General features: G+C 41.9%; 1 protein-coding gene across 1 annotated transcript; it reads left to right on the top strand.

Moving 5' to 3' along the window:
* Window positions 1-2,859: 2,859 nt before the first annotated feature.
* On the top strand, window positions 2,860-15,990 carry C10H21orf91 (chromosome 10 C21orf91 homolog). Its single transcript, XM_053407190.1, has 5 exons — window positions 2,860-2,964; window positions 6,699-6,829; window positions 12,157-12,690; window positions 14,067-14,129; window positions 15,023-15,990. Exons 2-5 carry the CDS (start codon window positions 6,706-6,708, stop codon window positions 15,181-15,183), a joined length of 882 nt encoding a protein of 293 aa, XP_053263165.1. The 5' UTR covers window positions 2,860-2,964; window positions 6,699-6,705; the 3' UTR covers window positions 15,184-15,990.
* The last annotated feature ends 5,058 nt before the right edge of the window (window positions 15,991-21,048 follow it).

The raw sequence follows: 21,048 nt of genomic DNA, 5'->3' as shown, positions 1-21,048 counted from the left end.
AGTTAGTGTCAAGCAGCATCCGTTTTTTTCTCTCCGGCTACTACGTCAGGGAAAACCCCAGAGGGGTGACCGCCTCTCTCTCCGGCCAGCTTCCTCCCGCCTCCTTCCCCGGAGTCATTTTCCCATGACGCACATAAGTGTCCGTTTCCCCTTATCTCTCAGCTGCAGAGACAGAAACATGATAGAATAGCACGCCATGCTGTGAATAGAGGGTTACCGAAGTTTCACTGCCCAAGCCATTCATAAAAAATACAGTGGTACCTCGGGTTACAGACGCTTCAGGTTACAGACTCCGCTAGCCCAGAAATAGTACTTCGGGTTAAGAACTTTGCTTCAGGATGAGAACAGAAATTGTGCAGCGGCAGCGGGAGGCCCCATTAGCTAATGTGGTACCTCAGGTTAAGAACAGTTTCAGGTTAAGAACGGACCTCCGGAATGAATTAAGTTCTTAACCTGAGGTACCATTGTAAATCTCTTCCAGCGCTCAGGGGAGCGGACCATAAAAATAATAGCGTCATAGAATCGTAGAGTTGGAAGGGACTCAGGCGGTCATCTAGTCCAACCCCCTGCCATGCAGGAATTTCAACTGACCTTTCCTTATAAACCTTATAAAGGAGAGTCTTCCACCTCCTGAGGGAGACCATTCCACTGCCCAATAGCTCCTACTGTCAGAAAGTTATTCCTGATGTTGAGTGGGAATCTCCTTTCTTGCAACTTGAATCCATTTGTTCAGGTCCTACTGGAATGGGAGAGAGTAACCTTGCTGCATCTTCCATGTGACAGCCCTCGAGATATTTGAAGATGGTTATCCTATCTCCTCTCTTCATATCTCCTCTCAGTCTCCTTTTTTTCAGGCTAAACATACCCAGCTCCTTCGACCGTTCCTCATAAGGCTTGCTTTCTGGACCCTTGATTATCTTAGTTGCTCTCCTCTGCACATGTTCCACATAGCAGCAGAACCGTGGAACTGCTTAAGGGCCCTCTCAGCCTCCGTTTAGATGCAGCAAACCCCATGCCCTAGCGACTTGCACACAGACATATTGAAGTTTTTAAAGGTTTTTGAATAAGTACAATAAATGTTCATATAGGAAATAAGACCTGAAGAGAGAGAGAGAGAGAATAGGAATTTTCTCTTTGCTAGTACTGTGTGTGTGTGTTGCTTCCAATCACCCTTGATGTTGTTTTTAAATTGCATTTTAACCTGTATTTTAAATTCGTTTCCCCCCCCCCATTATGTTTTTACTGTAATTTTACTGGTGTTAGCCACCCTGAGCCTGGCTCTGGCCAGGAAGGGTGGGGTTATAAATAATTTTTTAAAAATTTATTACTATTACTATTATTATTATTATTATTAACTGTTCTTTGAGGATCACGGGCCAGTTTGCAGCATAAAAGCACAAAAATACATAACGTAACAAACAAAACAAGCAAGCAAACAAACATATCAACTGTTCAGTGAACATGCAGCAAACATTTGAGTGCTCAGAGAATGACTAAAACAATTATTTTAAATAAAAAAATTCCAACGGACGCTTTTCTTTTCTTTTTCTTTCTTCTTTTAAGGGGAATGGATACATTTGCGAACTCTCGTTTTACCTCGTCATTAAATGCTCCCTAGAATGGCTTAGGGCAGGGTTTCCCAAACATGAGTCGCCAGCTTTTTTGGGACCACAACTCCCACCATCCATAGCTAGCAGAACCAATGGTCAGGGATGATGGGAATTGTAGTCCAAAAACAGCTGGAGACCCAAGTTTGGGAAACCCTGGCTTAGGGAGAGATTCAGAAGGAATTTTGTTGTTGTTTAGTCGTTTAGTCATGTCCGACTCTTCGTGACCCCCTGGACCAGAGCACGCCAGGCACTCCTGTCTTCCACTGCCTCCCGCAGTTTGGTCAAACTCATGCTGGTAGCTTTGAGAATACTGTCCAACCATCTCGTTCTCTGTCGTCCCCTTCTCCTTGCGCCCTCCGTCTTTCCCAACATCAGGGTCTTTTCCAGGGAGTCTTCTCTTCTCATGAGATGGCCAAAGTCTTGGAGCCTCAGCTTCAGGATCTGTCCTTCCAGGGAGCACTCAGGGCTGATTTCCTTCAGAATGGAGAGATTTGATCTTCTTGCAGTCCATGGGACTCTCAAGAGTCTCCTCCAGCACCAGAATTCAAAAGCATCCATTCTTCAGCGATCAGCCTTTTTTATGGTCCAGCTCTCACTTCCATACACCACTACTGGGAAAACCATAGCTTTTACTATACGGACCTTCATTGGCAAGGTGATGTCTCTGCTTTTTGTCTAGGTTCAGTAGGAATTATCCTATCTGAAAAGCAGGGCTCTTGCAAACAAGACCTTCCCCTTGGGCTGCTGCAACCCTGCGTCCATCCTCTGCAAAGCCCGTCGCTCTGCTCTCCATAGCTGTCAACGTTTCCCTTTTTTAAAGGGAAATTCCCTTATTCCGAATAGGATTCCTCGCGAGAAAAGGGGAAAGTTGACAGCTATGCTGCTCTCCCCAACTCGCAGGAAGAAAGCAACCGACAGAACCCAGAAACTGAGTCTCGGCGCGCCACTCTGCCCCTTTTTTCTGTATGTCTCTGCGCTCGCAAGCAGCGCGGGACGCCAATTCCGGCCGGGCCCATTGGTGTTCGGGGGGGTGTTTGTATGTTTTGCGTGCGGGCAGAAGCCAAGCCAGGCCGCTTTTTGGAAGAAACGCGAGCGGAGCAGATAAAGGCAACTAGTGAGGCGAGAGGAGGGGGAAAAAAACGAATAAGCGCGCGCGCATATACAAAAAATGAGGACACAGACGCGCACCCCCTTTCTGTGGCACGCAATGGTCCAGCCCGGGAAGGCGGGAGTGGGCGGGGCTCCGGGCGCGAGGAGGCCGAGCGGAGCCCGTCCTTCGCCTTCTTCCCTCAGACGGTTCTCGGCGGCTCCAGAGGACGAAAGCGGGGAGCGCGGCGGGCGGAACGCGGACACGGTGAGGGGAAGCGACGGTTTTCGAGGCCGCCGCCGGTTATTCTCGACCAGGGCCGGCCCTGAGGCGAGGCGAGGCGGCTGCCTCAGGCGGCAGGGCCCGCGGGGACGGCCTCCCTCCCTCCCTTCACCCCCTAGTTCCCGGCGTAGGGCTTCCCTGTGACCTCCTCCTCCTCCTCCTTCCCCGCTAGCTCTGGCCCTCAGACAGTGCTCTTACATCCTGGGTGACCACGGGGTTCGCTGCTTTTGTCGGAGCGCCGTGGAGAACGGCGACGAAATGGTTAACTGAGGGTTAGGCTGTTGGGCAAACGGGCAAAAAGGTGTAAAGAGGAGCGCTAGTGTGACTGCTCTTCCTGCTGAGAAGGTATTAATTAGGTTTGGTCCCAAGGTATGGGAAGTTGGTGAGGGGCCCGGTTTTAATGGGGAAGCGTTAACGATAATGATACCTGCATTGGTTGGGTGGGGGGCTGTTTGAGGGTATTAAGATGAGCCTCGGTGGGAAGTGGATAAATGGCAGGTTTAAAAGATAATATTTATTTATTTGTGTGTGTGTAGTTTAAGAGGAGTTATTAATACACGTGTGTGTGTGTGTGTGTGTGTGTGTATATGAACACACACACACACACACACACACACACACAGTGGTACCTCGGGTTAAGTAGTTAATGCGTTCCGGAGGTCTGTTCTTAACCTGAAACTGTTCTTAACCTGAAGCGCCACTTTAGCTAATGGGGCCTCCCGCTGCCGCCGCGCCACCAGAGCACGATTTCTGTTCTCATCCTGAAGCAAAGTTCTTAACCCGAGGTACTATTTCTGGGTTAGCGGAGTCTGTAACCTGAAGTGTATGTAACCCGAGGTACCACTGTATGTGTATATGTATATGTGTGTGTGTGTGCGCGCACACACACAAAAATGGTTTTATAACTACACATATAATATATATATAATATATCATACACACACGCATATATATATATATATCACCAAAAGTCGGACATGACTAAACAACAACATATATATATATAGGTTTAAGAGGAGTTAATAATATGTATGTTTACTAAGGGAGTAGGCATGCCAAGTGAGGTACCTTTTATATTAGCAGCCTTGAATTGAATTGAAAATCACCATTGTACATTATTCAGCATGGCTGCTCCTGCAGAATCCAAGCCATATACTGAATGTAGTGTGGAGGCATGTTTAGGGAAATCCAAATCCTGGTAGATTTTGGTAGTGCTGGAGCCATATTTATGACTAGCTTTTTTGAGGGAGGGGGAGTGTTTAGGTGGCTTGTGAAATCTGCCATGGAGAAAATGTTGAGGCTCTGCTGAATCCACTTCTCCCTGCATGTTAATTGCTTCCTCATCAACCTTCCGCTCTTAATTGTGGTTCTTCACTTATTTTTATTTACTTGCACACACACACCCCTCCCCCTAGGCAGCATAGATGTGTTTCCCAGGCAGTTACTCTATCTGGGCAGCAACTTGGCCCTAAACCCTGCTTAGCCCTGAAACTCCCACTTGGTCCTAGCTAATAGAATATTCAGAATAGTACCGAGGAGGCAGAGTGAGTAATGGAGCAGCCTTATTTAATTAAGTGACATGGTTTAATTTTGAAACCAAAATTACGATCCCAGCACCTGAACACAATTGCTAATTTGTAGGGCAGAGATTAGGTTAGATTTATTCTGTTTATGTATTGCTTCACACAAAGGACTACCCAAGCAATTTGCAGTGGCAGCAATCATACAAATCCATTAAAAGTGTTGATCCACAAAAACCACCCAACAGCATTCAAAATCCACCCTACCTTCTTAATGATATGAGGAGCATGCTGCCCTCAGATACTGCTGGAGCACAATCCCCTTCATCCCTGACTATTGCCTGGGCTGGTGGGTTTTTGGAATCGAACAAGGTTTGGTGTGCTGCAGATTTACCACTTTTACTGAAAAACATGTGGCTCTGAGCATGCGTTAGGTCCATTTCCCTTGCCACAGCCAGCACCATTTCAGGGAGTGGGGATAAGAAGTTAGCTTTATTTTCTGTTTAATTTTTAAGACAACAAGGGAGACTTGTCAAAAGGACAATCCTTATTGGTTCTGTCAATATTAAGGGTGACATGTATTTCTCCCAGAAGATGAGCCAGTGTGATCTAGTGGATGCCTTGATTCTCAAAGATGTAGGTTGATAACCACAGAATGCACTATTGGCCAGTTCTCTATATTCTTTTGATTTCTTTTTTGTAAAAAGATGACCTAAGTTGCATACACATGATGAATAATAACAATAACAAAATAAATTTATATACCACCTTTCATCTGAGGATCACAGAGTGGTTTACAGTGTACAAAACACAAAATACACAACATAATAATAATAATAATAATAATAATAATAATAATAATAATATACCCCATGGAAGTTGTAGTTTACGCCTCACAGAGCTACAGTTTCCAGCACCCTTAATGGAATAGTTTCCATATTATTTTGGGGTGGTGGTGCTTTAAATGTATATATGCAGTCCTAGTCCTCTCTAGGAAAACCAGCCTCATAGAATCCTGGTTTTAGTTTCTGTGGGTACTAAACAGAGTACTTCAAATCTCTTGAAGGCCTTAAGTAAAACTCAAATGAATGTTCTGCATAGTTAATGGACTCTTAATGGCTAATGAACAGTTTGAGAGAGAAACAGTTTCAATTTACTACAGAGGATGCTGGGTTTCATTAACTTACCCTTTATATTAGCAGCCTGATGAATTGAAAATCATCGTCATACATTATTCGGCATGGTTGCCCCTGCAGAATCCAAGGCTTATACTGAATGTAGTTTAAACAGGATGTTCAAGCCAAATGACATTACAACCCTTAATTACAATGCTAGTGTATCGCACAGGAGATGTGATCAAGCCTGTTAACTATTCCAGATTAATACTCACAGTGCCAGCCGTGTTAGGAAAACGTGTAAGGCAAAACATGTACAGTATTGGCTTCAGATGACTTTGGAGGCATTGTTGTGGGCCCAGCTCTGTGGAGCTCCTTCCCACACGAAGTTAAGACTGCCACCGCCCCTACTGAGTTTCAGACATCTGGTCAGAACTGTTTTATTTCAGGAGGCCTTTGTACCCTGGATGCTTCTCAGAAGTTTTACGCTTTTCTTTTCTTTTTTAGATTTAAACTTTAGAGGTTTAATTTGTGGTGTCAGCTTTGTGTGTAGTATATTTTATAGCTGTAAGCCACTTTGAGACCTACGTAGTGGAAAGCGGAATATAAATATTAGAATAAAAACTGCAAGTTGTGATGTGTTCATGTTTTTAGACAAGTGACAAAAATGCAAAATACATCTGTGACTGCCAAATTGAATTGGCACAAATATTTTAAATCCTTAAATACAGTTAATTGTTCACAGGAAAAACATAGTGAGCATGTCAAAGGGCATTGTTTTCCTTTCATATCAGGTTAGAGAACTACAGAAGAGCATATAATTTAAGCACTCGCTCAGTGAGTTTTAAAGTATTTAGGCCATGTAGAGCAAACCAAATGTGGAGGATACTAATCCTGTAGGCTTGAAATTATGAAAATGTAGAATAAAGGATGTCTAGAAATAAGGCTTCGGTTTTAAATCTATGGGAAATGGAAAATAGAAACTCTCAGGTGCATTACCATATGTTCAAATTTAGGTTGTGGTTAGTGCTAGGATGTGGTTTTCTTCAGCCTTCACCGGGTAACAGGGCATTTTCTCTTTTAGGGACACTATGAACGAAGAGCAGTTTGTTAACATTGACTTGAACGATGATAATGTTTGCAGCGTGTGCAAGTTAGGAACAGAAAGAGATACTCTCTCCTTCTGCCACATTTGTTTTGAGCTAAACATTGAAGGTAAGTGTAGCCTAACATTGAATAATAATACTGCGCCATTGAGGCTTTGGGAAATTCTGAAAGGAAATTCTTATTCTTATTATTGGAAGAATGTCTCTTTTACTAGAAAAGTAGTAAATAAATACAACATTTTAACTTAGTATATTTGTGAAAATTCTCTGTAGTGTCCTATCCACTAAAAAACATCTACAGTAATAGAGACAAATTCAAAAGTAGTCACTAAATAATACAGAACACTTGTTGGACTTTTTCAGGGTTTAAGGATCTAAATGCAGGATAACCTACTGTTTCTTAGCAACCACATTATGTCATTGTCAGATGGAGTAGCCATCTGTAAAAACAACTGAGTTTTGTGACACCTTAAAGACAAACCAATTTATTATAGCATAAGCTTTCCCATATCAGATTTTATTTATTTAACAAGGTTTGTATGCCACCAAAAACCCCCCAGCAACGCTCTAATATATGGAATGGAATATATGGTCACAGGTATATAAACACTGAGTGTTGAGAGACAAAATCTTAGTGAGGTCTGAGGGAAATGAAATACAGATAATTGCATTATATATATATATATATATATATATATATATATATATATATATATATATATATAATATTATATATATTAAAAAAAATGTTGGCTGTCATTTAGAGCCTGTCAATGTGCAGCAGAAACTCTTGCTAGTCTTGTTTCCTAGCAATGGTTTAAAATACTGTCAAGCTGAAAACTTGTAAGGATCCAGCATGACTGTCAGGTTAGCTTGATGCCACTACTAAAGTCTTTAATTCAGACACATGAAACCTGCGTTCACATCCCTGTTATGCTTTTATGCTAACTTTAAGCTCCATCTCCCTCACAGGGTGTTTGTGTGAATTTAAAAAAAAATCACTCAGTTTGGAGAAGAGAGGATCAGAATACAACTCAAACCTATTGGGCTTGTACTAAATGCATGTGAGCCCTGTAAATAGTTACAGTAATTTACTCTTGAGCTTTTTGTAACTTTATAATCTGATAATCAGGATTTGAAGGACTGCTAGTTTAGTTAACTGATACTCACATTTACCCAGTCTTTAAATAAGCACCTGTGCATTTCTAAGCACGCATTTACTTGGCGATTTCAATTTCCCTTGTTCTCAGTTTTGTTACAGTTCCAGCCTTCATAAATACGTGTTTGTGTCTTGCAAAATACATTTCTTGACAAATGTTTGGTCTCCCACTTGTCTTTAGAATAAACAGTGCTGTGTTGAAATATGAAGTTTAACTACTCTTTAGTAATGGGTTTGTGGGCTCCAAACAATAGAAATTTGACCTAGAATAATAGTTAAATTGTACGTTTCTGTACTGTATTGTATATTCTAAAAGACAAGTGGAAGCATGTGCATTTTGTCATGAACTGTATTTCGTAAGAGATGAACAAGTCCCAAGTAAGCAAGTCTAAACACATTTCTGTAGTAATAAACATTTGCTGGTGTTCCATCCAGTAATATCCTCCCTGCACAAATGACTTTAGAGTTTTGCCTCATATTTATTTGTGGAAACAAAGGTTACCAGACTACAGTCAATGCTGTTTTTTAAATACCAGTCTAGGCAGCAAAGCTGATTGAGGATTGTTGATCTATAACAACAAATAGATCCCCTTTCCCTAGTTTGCCCTGTATGGAATCTAATGATCGGGCAGATAAATATTGAGCAGTTGTTACTAAAATCTTACTTGGTACCAGAAGTAGAAAGCACTCTACTTTTTCTGAGTGCTGTCATAGGAGCAATGGACTACACTGGCCGCTGGTTTGTGCAGGACTTTCTATGCTATATCCTGCAGCAAAGTACTTGGGAAAGAACAGTTTTTAAAAAACAGTGCTGTTGCAGCATTCTGAAGGGTTTGTTGGCTTGCTAGTAAAATGGAGAGAAGAAAAATGACTTAAAAACCAAACCAGTTTGCTTTGTTCGGGTTCCAGAGTACAGGGCAAGTGTCCTTCTTACCCTGGCTAGGCTCACAAGGTTCAGGGAAGATGTCTTGTTGCTATTCATTCTCTTCCAAAGGTGGCTCCAAAGTTCTCCCAATCTGCAAATTATTAGCTGTAAGGAAACTGGACTGTTTTCAAATGGTTTTTAGGTGTTGTTTGCTTTATTTTTAAATTGGATTGCTTTGTTGCTGTGTTTCACACTCCGAGCTCTTTTGGGCGGCAGGGGTTGGGTTGAAATTTTATAATAAGTAAATAAAATAAGGCAGTGAGTTAGACTGAATGACCCTCCTGTTTTGCATTTGTATGATCATTCCAGACCTGTATCTTAATGGCCTGTTATCTTGGTAACAATTCCCCTGAAACAAAACAAAAAGTTCTGATCAATTGATTAATTCACTCACGCTATTATTTTGCAGTAAAAACACTTCAAACCATCTCTTTTAATCAATTAAGGAATAATTACTCCATACAGCGTGCTTTTAAAATTTGATTAATTATCCCATTGAGTTAGATAGAAATCAGTTTAAAAACCTTTACAAAATCTACCTCTCCAAATGCACACAGCAACAAAGCAAAATCTTAAAGTGGCCTTTTACTTAATTATCAGCCACCTAGAGATAATTGCATCTAAGGAAATAAAAACTTGGGTGCCATCCAACCTGGAGAAAGGGTGGCAATGGATGTTAACAGCTAGCTGGCAAGTCCTGGCATCAAAGCTGTGTGTGTGCCTATTCATGGCTCTTTGAACTTTCCCAGCTGCTAGCATAGCTCTTTGGATTAGAGACTTGCACACAAAGAGAAAACAAGCCCAGCAGCTATTGTGTAACACAGCAACATGAGCTGGGTACAAAAGCTGATGCTGGCTGTTCCATATAATGAGATCTTCCATTGTAGAAGGCTGTAGAAAAGAATAAATGCCTACTTCAAAATACATTTGCACCTGTTCTGAAATACTTCTTGAAAAGCAGATGATTTAGTTCCTGCTTTCTTTACATGTATATGCTTGCTGTTCTAAGCATCTGTTTTATATTTAGCCAAGATAGAAATATGTTGGGGCATGAGTTCCCTTTCAGCATTTTAATTAAAGTTTTTCAAATATAGAGGGTCCTCCCAGGCATAATATAAGTAGCTGCTGGCTGAGAGCTGCTTGTCAGTTCAGTTACAACTCTACAGGGAGATAATCCTTCAGAGTTAACATACTGGCTAAATGCCTTATGCCAGGATGGCTGAATGCCTAAATGTCTTGGTAAGACTGCATTTTTCCATACTCAGAACCAGCAGTACCACAGACTAATTTGCTTGCACAGTAATAAGCTGCCGGAAATCATTGCTTCTTGATTTTCTGGCACAGTCCCTTACGGTGTTGGTGAAGCATTTATACAGGGTATTTGCTGAATTTAATATATTGATATAAATGTCTTTAAATATTTTTAAACAATACCATGAGCTTCAGTGGCAGAATCACAGTAGACTGAGAGAACTAATATAAATATTATTTACTCATTTTAAAAAGTCAGCTGTTCTTCAGAATAAATTCTGCTCAGCCAATGTACTGTCACTTTATTGCAAGTGTTATACGCTCAATTGAAAACTTCCATAAAGATTCTAGTGCATCATACATAATGCTTAACTATGGTTTAACTTGAAACAAGCAGCTTTGAGGTTTTTTGCAATCAAGTTGTGTAAATTTAATGAATTTACTCAAAAGTCCACATTTTGCTCCTGGCCATGCTAGAAGCAACGAAGCACAAAGCTTTTCTTCTTGTGTTAGTCAAACGTGAGTTCATGGCTTGTTTCTTCTCCATGCTCCTGGTTTGAGTCTTCTCCAAACACAGCACAAGCAGTAGCCAACGTTTGTTTGAGGGAAACAAGCCATGAACTTTGCTTTGCATGGCCAGGAGTGAGACCATGCTGGAATCAACTAGGGTTCTGTGTAATGTATGAACACAGCTTCTGTTGGCTGTTGGGGTGCAGAATGTGAAAATCCATGTTTTTTGGGGTGGCAGCATATGTGAAATAAGTGAGCTTCTCAATGAGATTGAGAAGGAAGATTAGATTTATTCTTTCCAAACTCCTATAGATGAGAGACAAAACCCATGTGTAGAATGGAACAAAATTGTTTTTGTAGTCCTGGTGAAAACAGCAACACATTTTTTGCTCGGTGGAATTACAGTTGCGCCACTGCCAAACTCCTTTATTTCACATTCATACATGTGTTGCATAATCTGCTTTATGATAGATGTTCGCAGAGCTTTTCCTAGTCAAAATCCAGCCTATTTAAAGGTGCTTAGAGAACAGATTCTGTCCAGTAATTCTACAAAGCATCACTTTCCAGTTTTGTGAAAGACTGTATTGGTTCCATATTAAAGGCGCTGATGCCCTGAGTGACTCAACCTATCTCAATATAGTACTTCTCATTAATTTAGAGATGTTAACCATAGATGACAGAAAATGGCTATTCTTGTCCCGATAGGGGCACAGCTGGACCACTGTATTCCCGTAGTCTATAAATTCCTGCCTTAGTCTTAATAGGATTCAGTTTGGTTTATGTGTGGTATAAAGGTAGGTAAAAGGTAAAGGTCCCCTGGAAGGTTAAGTCCAGTCAAAGGCCACTATGGGGTGTGGTGCTCATCTCGATTCAGGCCAAGGTAGCCAGCATTTGTCCTCAGACAGCTTTCCAGGTCATGTGACCAGAACGACTAAACCGCTTCTGGCACAACGGGACACCATGACGGAAGCCAGAGCGCACGGAAACATTGTTTATGTTCCTGTCGCAGCGGTACCTATTTATCTACTTGCACTGGTGTGCTTTAGAGCTGCTAGGTTGGCTTGGACAGAGCAACAGGAACTCACCCCGTCGCACAGATTCAAACTGCTGAACTTCTGATCAGCTAGCCCAAGAGGCTCAGTGGTTTAGACTACAGCACCACGTGCTCCCTTCATATGTGATATATGGAACAAGTTGAACTATACCAGATGGAGACATACTTGATGCTGAATCCAAGCAAAACTGGTCATTATGCCAGGTGGGTCCTGTTACTTGGGGACTCCCATCGCTGGTATATTTAGCTTCCTCTTAGTCGCTTAGACTGATCCTCTGTGGTAGTTCCTAGGTGCCGAGGTTGTGGAAGTGGAGATGATTTTATTTCATTATATAGGGGTGTGGATAACTCTTTGAGCTGCTTATGAGAAAAATTAAGTGACTATGAGATACAGAAAATTACCTCTTTATCAACCTTGTGTCCTTGCAACCTGTGTCTAGTCTTCATTGAGTGCCGATTTCTTCTTAAAATATCTGCAGCCTACAATTTAATATAATTGAATTACAGTGTCCACTTGTAACTTTTTTCTCCCCTCAGGAATACCAAAGTCTGATCTTCTGCATACAAGATCGTTAAGGGGACACAGAGACTGTTTTGAGAAATTCCACTTAATAGCAAACCAGAGTTGCCCACAGTCAAAACTCTCCAAGAGCACATATGCAGAAGTGAAAAACATACTGAGCAAAAAAATTAACTGGATTATACAGTATGCACAAAACAAAGATTTGGATTTGGATTCTGAAAGTTCAAAGCAAGCACAGCATCAACTGTTTGGCTTTAGACATCAGAGAGAGAGAAAGCTGCTGCCACAATTTGATTCCCAAGTTCCTAAATACTCTGCAAAATGGATAGATGGAAACTCCAGGAGTATTTCAAACTGTTCGCACAGTATTCTAGAACCAAGAGAATCCAGCGATTTTAGACTTGATATGTTGCAGCAAGCAAGTGCTACCTTACACTGTAGTAGTTCATTGTGGTCCAGTCATGACCAGTCAGCGGAGATGGGGAAAGCTGAAACAGGTCCAGATACCCAGGTCCAAAGAAGACACCCGCAGTACAGCAGGGAGCAATGTAAGTGGAAGAAGTGCTTATGCTTATGTGTCTCGATATTTTTGTTCTAAATCTTTATAAAGGCATTTTTAATAGCTTTTAGTAATCAGACTTCGTCATCTGAAAGTCACTGGAAATGGGAAAAGAGTAAATGTTGCTTGCTAGTATCTGATTGTCAAATGCACCATGAAACAAGGGAAGTCTTCCTTTTTGTGTTGATGTGCAAACACTAAAATTGTATTTATCTTTGAGTGTTTCATTGACACCGTGGATTCACTCCAGCGATTAACACCTAAGCAGAAGGAGGGAGGTCTTCTGAGTTCACACAAGCGTAGAACCCGTAAATGTAAATACTTCGTGTTTAAGATTGCAGCCTCATGACATTTACAAGGGAGTAAGCTCCATTGAGTGTATGGAAACTTACTTCTGGAGAAACATGTATGAGACGACATTGTTAATCCAGTAATATTGATCTCTTTGAATGCTTAATTTAGTGTCTAGTAAAGGTTTTGCAATCCTGGAGCAGCTTTGAATGGTGCAGAAGTTCTGCAGTGTGCTGGTGGGTGGGGAACTGATAATAAGCAAGAGTCTGTTAAGCCTGTTCAGTTTTTATGGCCACAGACATCTTCCCATTTTTCCCCCCAAAGGGATGTTTAGAACCCTGACCAGATAAGAGTGTGACTTCATGGGATGTGACATAGAAAGGGCACCAATTCTCATTAAGGCAGTTGTATGAACTTAAGGGATGCGGGTGGCGCTATCGGGACGCTGGTGGTGCTGTGGGTTAAACCACAGAGCCTCGGGCTTGCCGATCAGAAGGTCAGCGGTTCAAATCCCCACGACAGGTGAGCTCCCGTTGCTCGGTCCCTGCTCCTGCCTACCTAGCAGTTCGAAAGCACATCAAAGTGCAAGTAGATAAATAGGTCTACTCGCACTTACTTGCACTACTTCCTACTCTGGCAGGAAGGTAAACGGCATTTCCGTGCGCTGCTCTGGTTCTCCAGAAGCGGCTTAGTCATGCTGGCCACATGACCCGGAAGCTGTGCGCCGGCTCCCTCAGCCAATAAAGCGAGATGAGTGCTGCAACCCCAGAGTTGTTCGCGACTGGACCTAATGGTCAGGCGTCCCTTTACCTTTACCTTTATGAACTTAAGTCTTGCACTTTTTCACTTCTGGGTATTTGGGGTTGCCATGTTCTAATACCCTAAGTATGTTGCTGCTTTCCATTTTTCTGACTTGTCACTACAGTAGAATGAAGAAGCCCAACATTCAGTTATGTTAGTCTTGGTTACCCTTCAAAATGGTTTGTTAAAACATTTCTGTAGGTCACCCCTCCTTTGCTTCCTCTCCCACTCTCTTTTGTCTGGTGGCTTATGGTGTTTTTTTTCTTGTTTCAGTGAGTAAGATGACTCTTGCAGAGGTGGAACAGCTGAATGGGAAACTTCTCCAGCAAATCCAGGGTACGGTGAATTTTAATATTTGTCTATTGATCGGTCGTCCCCAAAATAAATAAATACATAAAGGAAAAAGATACTGCTAGTTTTACGTGAAGAAAATACACTTTTTTCTCTCTTCCCACGAAAAAGGTAGAAATCTTGGGAAATAGAAACAAATTCATTTTGAAGACTACAATGTAAAAGCATCCACCTGCATTCTAGAAAGTGTCATGTATTCTACTCATATATTGGTCCAGAGTAGAATCCCAATTTATAGTTAGCAGAGTAAAAACTTAAAACACATCGCAGGATTCCCAAAAAATAGACCAGAGGCAATTATATTTCATCCAGCAGAGCTTTACTGCTACTGAAGGCAAATGAGCATAATGGTCACAATTGCAATACATTAAGGATTTGCCTGTCCATAAGAAATCCAGTTGCGGCAGACTTTACTTAAACCTACGATAACTTATAATAAGACTAAACCATAACACTATATACAGAACACCACACCAGAAGGAAGAGAGATAGAAAGAGAAACCCAGGCTTCTTCTGGCCTTATTATTATAGTCAGCATGATCTTGACAGAAAAAGATAACGGAAACCGTTTAAGCCAGCGTACTCAGCTTCTCTGAAGGAATAACCCAAACATCATGAGCCTTCTGCTTGTTTCTTTCACACAGAGAAGCTTCCAGAACCCTCTTGAATTAAGTAGAAAAGGAAAGCTCTCTACACATCAGATCAATACTTTCTGTACTAAGAAATGCAAACTGACAGAAAGGGTTCTAGGTTACTAATTTATAGGTTCACAACTTTCATTTTGTTTTTAGTATCTTGTAAATGACACTACAAAATTGCAAAGTGATGGGTGTACTTCCTGAAATCATGGACTAACTTGATGCTGACATTTATTTCAGATGTGTTTGAAGAGCTGACTAAGCAAGTACAAGAAAAAGACTCCTTGGCTTCACAGCTTAATGTCCGTCACATTGCTATTGAGCAGCTGCTAAAGAACTGTTCAAAATTGCCATGTCTACAGATGGGACGGGCAGCAATGAAATCTAATATCTCCATATAGCTGCAGCAAAGCTTGCCTTTCCCTGCTTTGTTAATCTTATCTCATACAGTTACATACTCAAGCAGTATTTTGGAAAATTCTAAACATGTATGCATTGCAAAACACAATGGAAGTTACATACAGTGCTCTTTTTTAAAAGAAGAAGAGGAGGAGGAGGAAAAGTGCACTGGAGACTAGTTTGGCTCTGGAAGTCATCTAATCTCCTCCCAAAATTAGTTACGTTCCTTCCAGGCACTGATGATAAATACTTTGGCGTGACTTAACAAAGACTTCTGACTGCCTGTAAATAGCCTGGAGCGCTAGCTGATGAAATGCAGTTTTTAGGTACAAAGTAAATGATGGCGCAACCAGTATTCATGAAATCTACATTTCTTATTTATTGTAAGCAATATTTTATTACTGAAATTTTATACAAGAAGAAACTATTTTAGGTACTTTTCCACATCTCTTTATAAAAGTTTTGAATGATATATAACATTTTTGCCTTGTGTAACGATGGTTTACCCTTTTTTCAAGTCTGTGTACTTAACTTTCATGATGGAAGTTGTTGTTTTTTTAAAGAAAAAATTGTTTCCCAAAGACACACTCTAAGTGGCTATAATGCGTTACTTTTACTTTTCGGCAGTGTACAATTTATTGGGCATGGGTTGTATCTTAAGAGAAGAAATTTTAAGCACAGCACCTCCTTTTCGGAATGATGGTTCATGTTTTGTTAATATATGAAGAGCTGGGTTTTGGTTTTGTATGTGAATTTTTTATGCTTAATAAAAGTATATGGCTTCAAAGAAATAAACCTATAATACCTCATGGAAATAATTGTAGTATTCTTTTAATGCTCTGCCTGATATGTCACAAACCCCTTGCGCATAGAAAACTAGGATTCATTGGTACCTCTGGTTACGTACTTAATTCGTTCCGGAGGTCCGTTCTTAACCTGAAACTGCTCTTAATCTGAAGCACCACTTTAGCTAATGGTGCCTCCCACTGCTGTTGCACTGGTGCCGTGCGATTTCTGTTCTCATCCTGAAGCAAAGTTCTTAACCCAAGGTATTATTTCTGGGTTAGCGGAGTCTGAAACATGAAGCGTATGTAACCTGAAGCGTATGTAACCCGAGGTACCACTGTACTAGGGTTAGAACCCTTATCTTGTAAGCTAGGCTTAGAACCCTTATCTTGCACATGCGACCACCACTGATGGGCACATGACTCAGGGCAAAATACAGCAAACAGCTAGTTTATGTAGTTTGTTCCTGTGAACATCCTACTACAAAAAGTGCTTTGAAATCTGGGGTGCATGATGCTATACAATGCCCGTCAGGGAGAAGCTACTTGTGCATTTGTTCGGATATCATCTCTGGTAATTACACTTCTGTGGTAAAACTGTGTTTTGACTGATTAAAGTTGTAGTTGAGTATTTGCCTTCAAGATTTCATCTCGGCATCTGCATCCAGCCTTCGCTTAACAAGCATCTTGGCAAAGGTCCAGAGAAGGAGCCGCTTATGCCCGGTGGGACTTATCTTATCATTTTAAAGCATTTTCCTCCCAACTTCAGTTTACAAAGATCAGTAGCAGCACACAGATGATAGTGACCTTTTCCCCTCTGGCTCTTCAGGCAGACTGATGATCCGTTCATCCACACAGAGCAAATAAGCTTTTAAAAGTAGTGTGCTGTGTGGTCTTGGACTTCAAAGAAGAGTTAAAATTTTTTGCCTCGAGTGGGAGAAAATGATGAATGATGTTTGACTTCAAGGTTGCTCAATCAGTTGTAAAAGTGCTTTGTGTTCTGTAGTGGTGAGAGTGTTAGGCAGAGCGGGGGGACTAGGGTTCGAATCCCCACTCTGCCACGAAGCTCACTGGGTGACTGTGGGCCAGGCACTGCTGACCTACTTGGAGGAAAAGTGGGATATAAATCAAAAAGCTATAAACCTACTTAAATAATCACAAGATTTTTGAATGTATTATCAACACATGGGTTGTTGTTGTTTAGTTGTTTAGTCGTGTCCGACTCTTCGTGACCCCATGGACCAGAGCACGCCAGGCACTCCTGTCTTCCACTGCCTCCCGCAGTTTGGTCAGACTCATGTTTGTAGTTTTCGAGAACACTGTCCAACCATCTCATCCTCTGTCGTCCCCTTCTCCTTGTGCCCTCCATCTTTCCCAACACCAGGGTCTTTTCCAGGGAGTCTTCTCTTCTCATGAGCCTCAGCTTCAGGATCTGTCCTTCCAGTGAGCACTCAGGGCTGATTTCCTTCAGAATAGAGAGGTTTGATCTTCTTGCAGTCCATGGGACTCTCAAGAGTCTCCTCCAGCACCATAATTCAAAAGCGTCAATTCTTCGGCGATCAGCCTTCTTTATGGTCCAGCTCTCACTTCCATACATCACTACTGGGAAAACCATGGCTTTAACTATACGGACCTTTGTTGGTAAGGTGATGTCTCTGCTTTTTTAAGATGCTGGGTTAGTCTCAACTAAATTATATGAAAACCTAAAAATCCTATTTTGGGGACAGGTGACATTTCACATATTTGTGCTACTTTCCTGAGAGAGTATTACTGAAGAAATGTGGCCATATACTATCTGTTACCAATTTTACTGTCTTTGGTGTGGTGTGATTACTCCTGCGCTCAGAACTAACTTCTCAGGCAAAGCTGGTTCTTAAGCCAGTTCTGGGAGTGACCTTTATCTATTAGTGCATTTTCAACATGCATAAGATGTTCTCATCAACCTCAATACCTTGGCCAGAATGGCTTCTGTCCTTTTCAAATAATAAATGCATGCTATGGTTGCTTAGAAATTGTGCTGAAGTAGAACCTGGACAGAGGGTTGGAGGAGACCCTACAAAGATAATAGTACTATCGTCCATTCCAAAGCCAGCATATACCACCAATTCTCTTGTAGGAAAATAGATGTCAAGAGGATGGAACCAATTTTCCTCCTTTTAAACTTGTTTTTCTCTATGAGACTGCCTTGGGCGAAGTCAAAGCATTAATGCATCTCGCGAAGCACTGCGTGCTCTTGACAGTTCTCAAACGTCTTTTTGTTCTCTGCCCATGTACAGATGCCAGCAGCTATTTTAATTAGGGCTTCACTTCTAAAAGAAAACAAAAGCACAGTGTGCAGCTTGCTCAGCGTGGCACCCGATTGGAGCCGAAACAAACCACAGGGACGGCTTTGTTTTCATTGTGGTCAAGAATAAATGATAAAGGCCGTGCCTGCATTAATGCAGTCCAAAGCTGCAGAACATTTACACAGTTTTGTGATTTTAAGTAGACTTGTAAGTTGTTGTTGTTTAGTCGTTTAGTCGTGTTCGACTCTTCGTGACCCCATGGACCAGAGCACGCCAGGCACTCCTGTCTTCCACTGCCTCCCGCAGTTTGGTCAGACTCGTGTCTGTAGCTTCGAGAACACTGTCCAACCATCTCGTCCTCTGTCGTCCCCTTCTCCTTGTGCCCTCCATCTTTCCCAGCATCAGGGTCTTTTCCAGGGAGTCTTCTCTTCTCATGAGGTGGCCAAAGTATTGGAGCCTCAGCTTCACGATCTGTCCTTCCAGTGAGCACTCAGGGCTGATTTCCTTAAGAATGGATAGGTTTGACCTTGCAGTCCATGGGACTCTCAAGAGTCTCCTCCAGCACCATAATTCAAAAGCATCAATTCTTCGGCGATCAGCCTTCTTTATGGTCCAGCTCTCACTTCCATACATCACTACTGGGAAAACCTTGGCTTTAACTATACAGACCTTTGTTGGTAAGGTGATGTCTCTGACTTGTAAGTTAAAGTTATATAAATGTCACTGCACACACACACACAAATCTAACCTTAACTCTTGGAAACAGCTTTATTTACTCTTGCAGGAAGGATGTTTCCTACAACAGATAATTTGGACCCAGTACATAGCAAGTTTGTAGGAAATAATGTCCAGGTGAGATGTTTGGTTGAGGAACCCTTTTCTTCTGGAAAAGCTCTGTTCCTAGTGTCAGATTTAATTTTCAGTCATTTATTTCAGAAATTTCTATCCCCGCCTTGCCATTCTTGACCCCAGTTTGCATGATGAATGCATAAATAAATACAATACCCATCCCAGTATGATACTTAGGTAAAGGGACCCCTTACCATTAGGTCCAGTCGTGACCGACTCGGATTGCGGCGCTCATCTCGCTTTATTGGCCAAGGGAGCCGGCGTACAGCTTCCGGGTTATGTGGCCAGCATGACTAAGCCGCTTCTGGCGAACCAGAGCAGCGCATGGAAACGCCGCTTACCTTCCCACTGGAGCGGTACCTATTTATCTACTTGCACTTTGACTTTTTTTCCTAGGTTGGCAGGAACAGGGACCGAGCAATGGGAGCTCACCCTGTTGCAGGGATTCAAATCGCCGACCTTCTGATCGGCAAGTCCTAGGCTCTGTGGACCATATAAAAAACAGTACTCATACAAAACCAACATATGTTGTTGGCAGTTCCATTCAAAATGTTTGAATCAGAACTGTAGAGTTGGGACCCAAAGTCTCCTCTAGTCCAACACCCTGCAATGCAGGAATCAATCCTAAGAAAAAATAGACCCCCCCAACCCTTATATCTCTCAGAAAGAAAGCCATTGTCTCACAATTCAACTTGCTGCGTTTCCTTGGAGTAAAGAATTAAAACACTTTGCAATTCCATAGCTATTAAAGGGAAACCTACAATCTTTCCACATACAAATCAATTCCTGGTTATTCCGCCAGCTTTCTTCATTTTAGCTATCTAATTTAGGAGGCGGGGTTCACTTTACAGGGGTCCCTTTACCTTTACCTAGGGTGTCCGCTGTGCATGCAAAAGACATCAAGTCCAATCTCTAGCATCTTCAGGTCGGGCTGGGATAGGATAGACCCCCTGCCAGAAATCTAGGAGAGCTGGTGCCAGCCATGTAGGCAATATGGGGCAAAAGGCTGGTTCCTGTGGTTCTGTAAGAGCGCACTTCATACCGAATCAGGAAAGCAAGAGGGAAGCAGGCAAAAGCTTCAAGTATAAGATAGTAAAATACAGTCTTGGGAGCACAACGGGGGCATAGGTGGGGACTTAGACAGGATCATAAACCTGGTCTGTCAACCAGGCACAGAACAGTATTTTAAAGACTTGTTTCCCCTCTGCCAGACTTCGGCAGAGCAGCAGCCTCACTGCTGAACGTTTCAATCCAGTTTAATTTTTACTGGGTTTCTTTATGCCAGCTTCTTGTGCATAGGATCCCATCAAAAGACCATCAAGTCCCACATCTAAAATCATAGAATTGTAGCATTGGAATGGACCCTGAGAATCATTTAGTCCAATATGCAACTGTCGCATATGAGGATCAAACCTGCAACCTTGGCGTTATCAGCACAATGTTCTAACCAACTGAGCTGACACAAGTTTCTCAGGACAACCTCTTTATGGAGGATTGGTCCCAATTTGCTTGCGCAAGCCTTACTCAGAAGTTGGACTGTTATGAACTGAAGTTCTCACCCTGGGCCAGCAGGGGGATACTGTAGATAGTTTTCACTCAGGTCCACATATGCAAATAAGGAACCGAAAGTGATGTTCAGTGATTGGATAGTTACAGAAAGTGGTTACTGTTGCGTTGTAGTCGAGCTCTATATAAGCAGGCTGGCTGAACCCTTCCGTTCAGTTCAGTTCTGGCCTGAGAATAAACAAGAGCTGTTTGAAGAATTGCTGTGTTGTCTGATATGTTCACCCACAACTTAACATAGACTATGCCCAGACTTTATAGAGGGCTTGTTATGATTTGTTGACAGGGAGGCTATTATGACAATGAGCATTCATCCTCAGTTGGTTGAATCTCACCTGTTAAAGCGGAGGGTGATGGGAAATAGCAGTGGCAGGCCCTGAAAGGG

This window comes from Podarcis raffonei, chromosome 10, assembly GCF_027172205.1.
Source record: "Podarcis raffonei isolate rPodRaf1 chromosome 10, rPodRaf1.pri, whole genome shotgun sequence".
Lineage (NCBI taxonomy): Eukaryota > Metazoa > Chordata > Lepidosauria > Squamata > Lacertidae > Podarcis > Podarcis raffonei.
The sequence above is the reverse complement of the archived record's forward strand: the minus strand, read 5'-3'. Positions and strand labels throughout refer to the sequence as shown.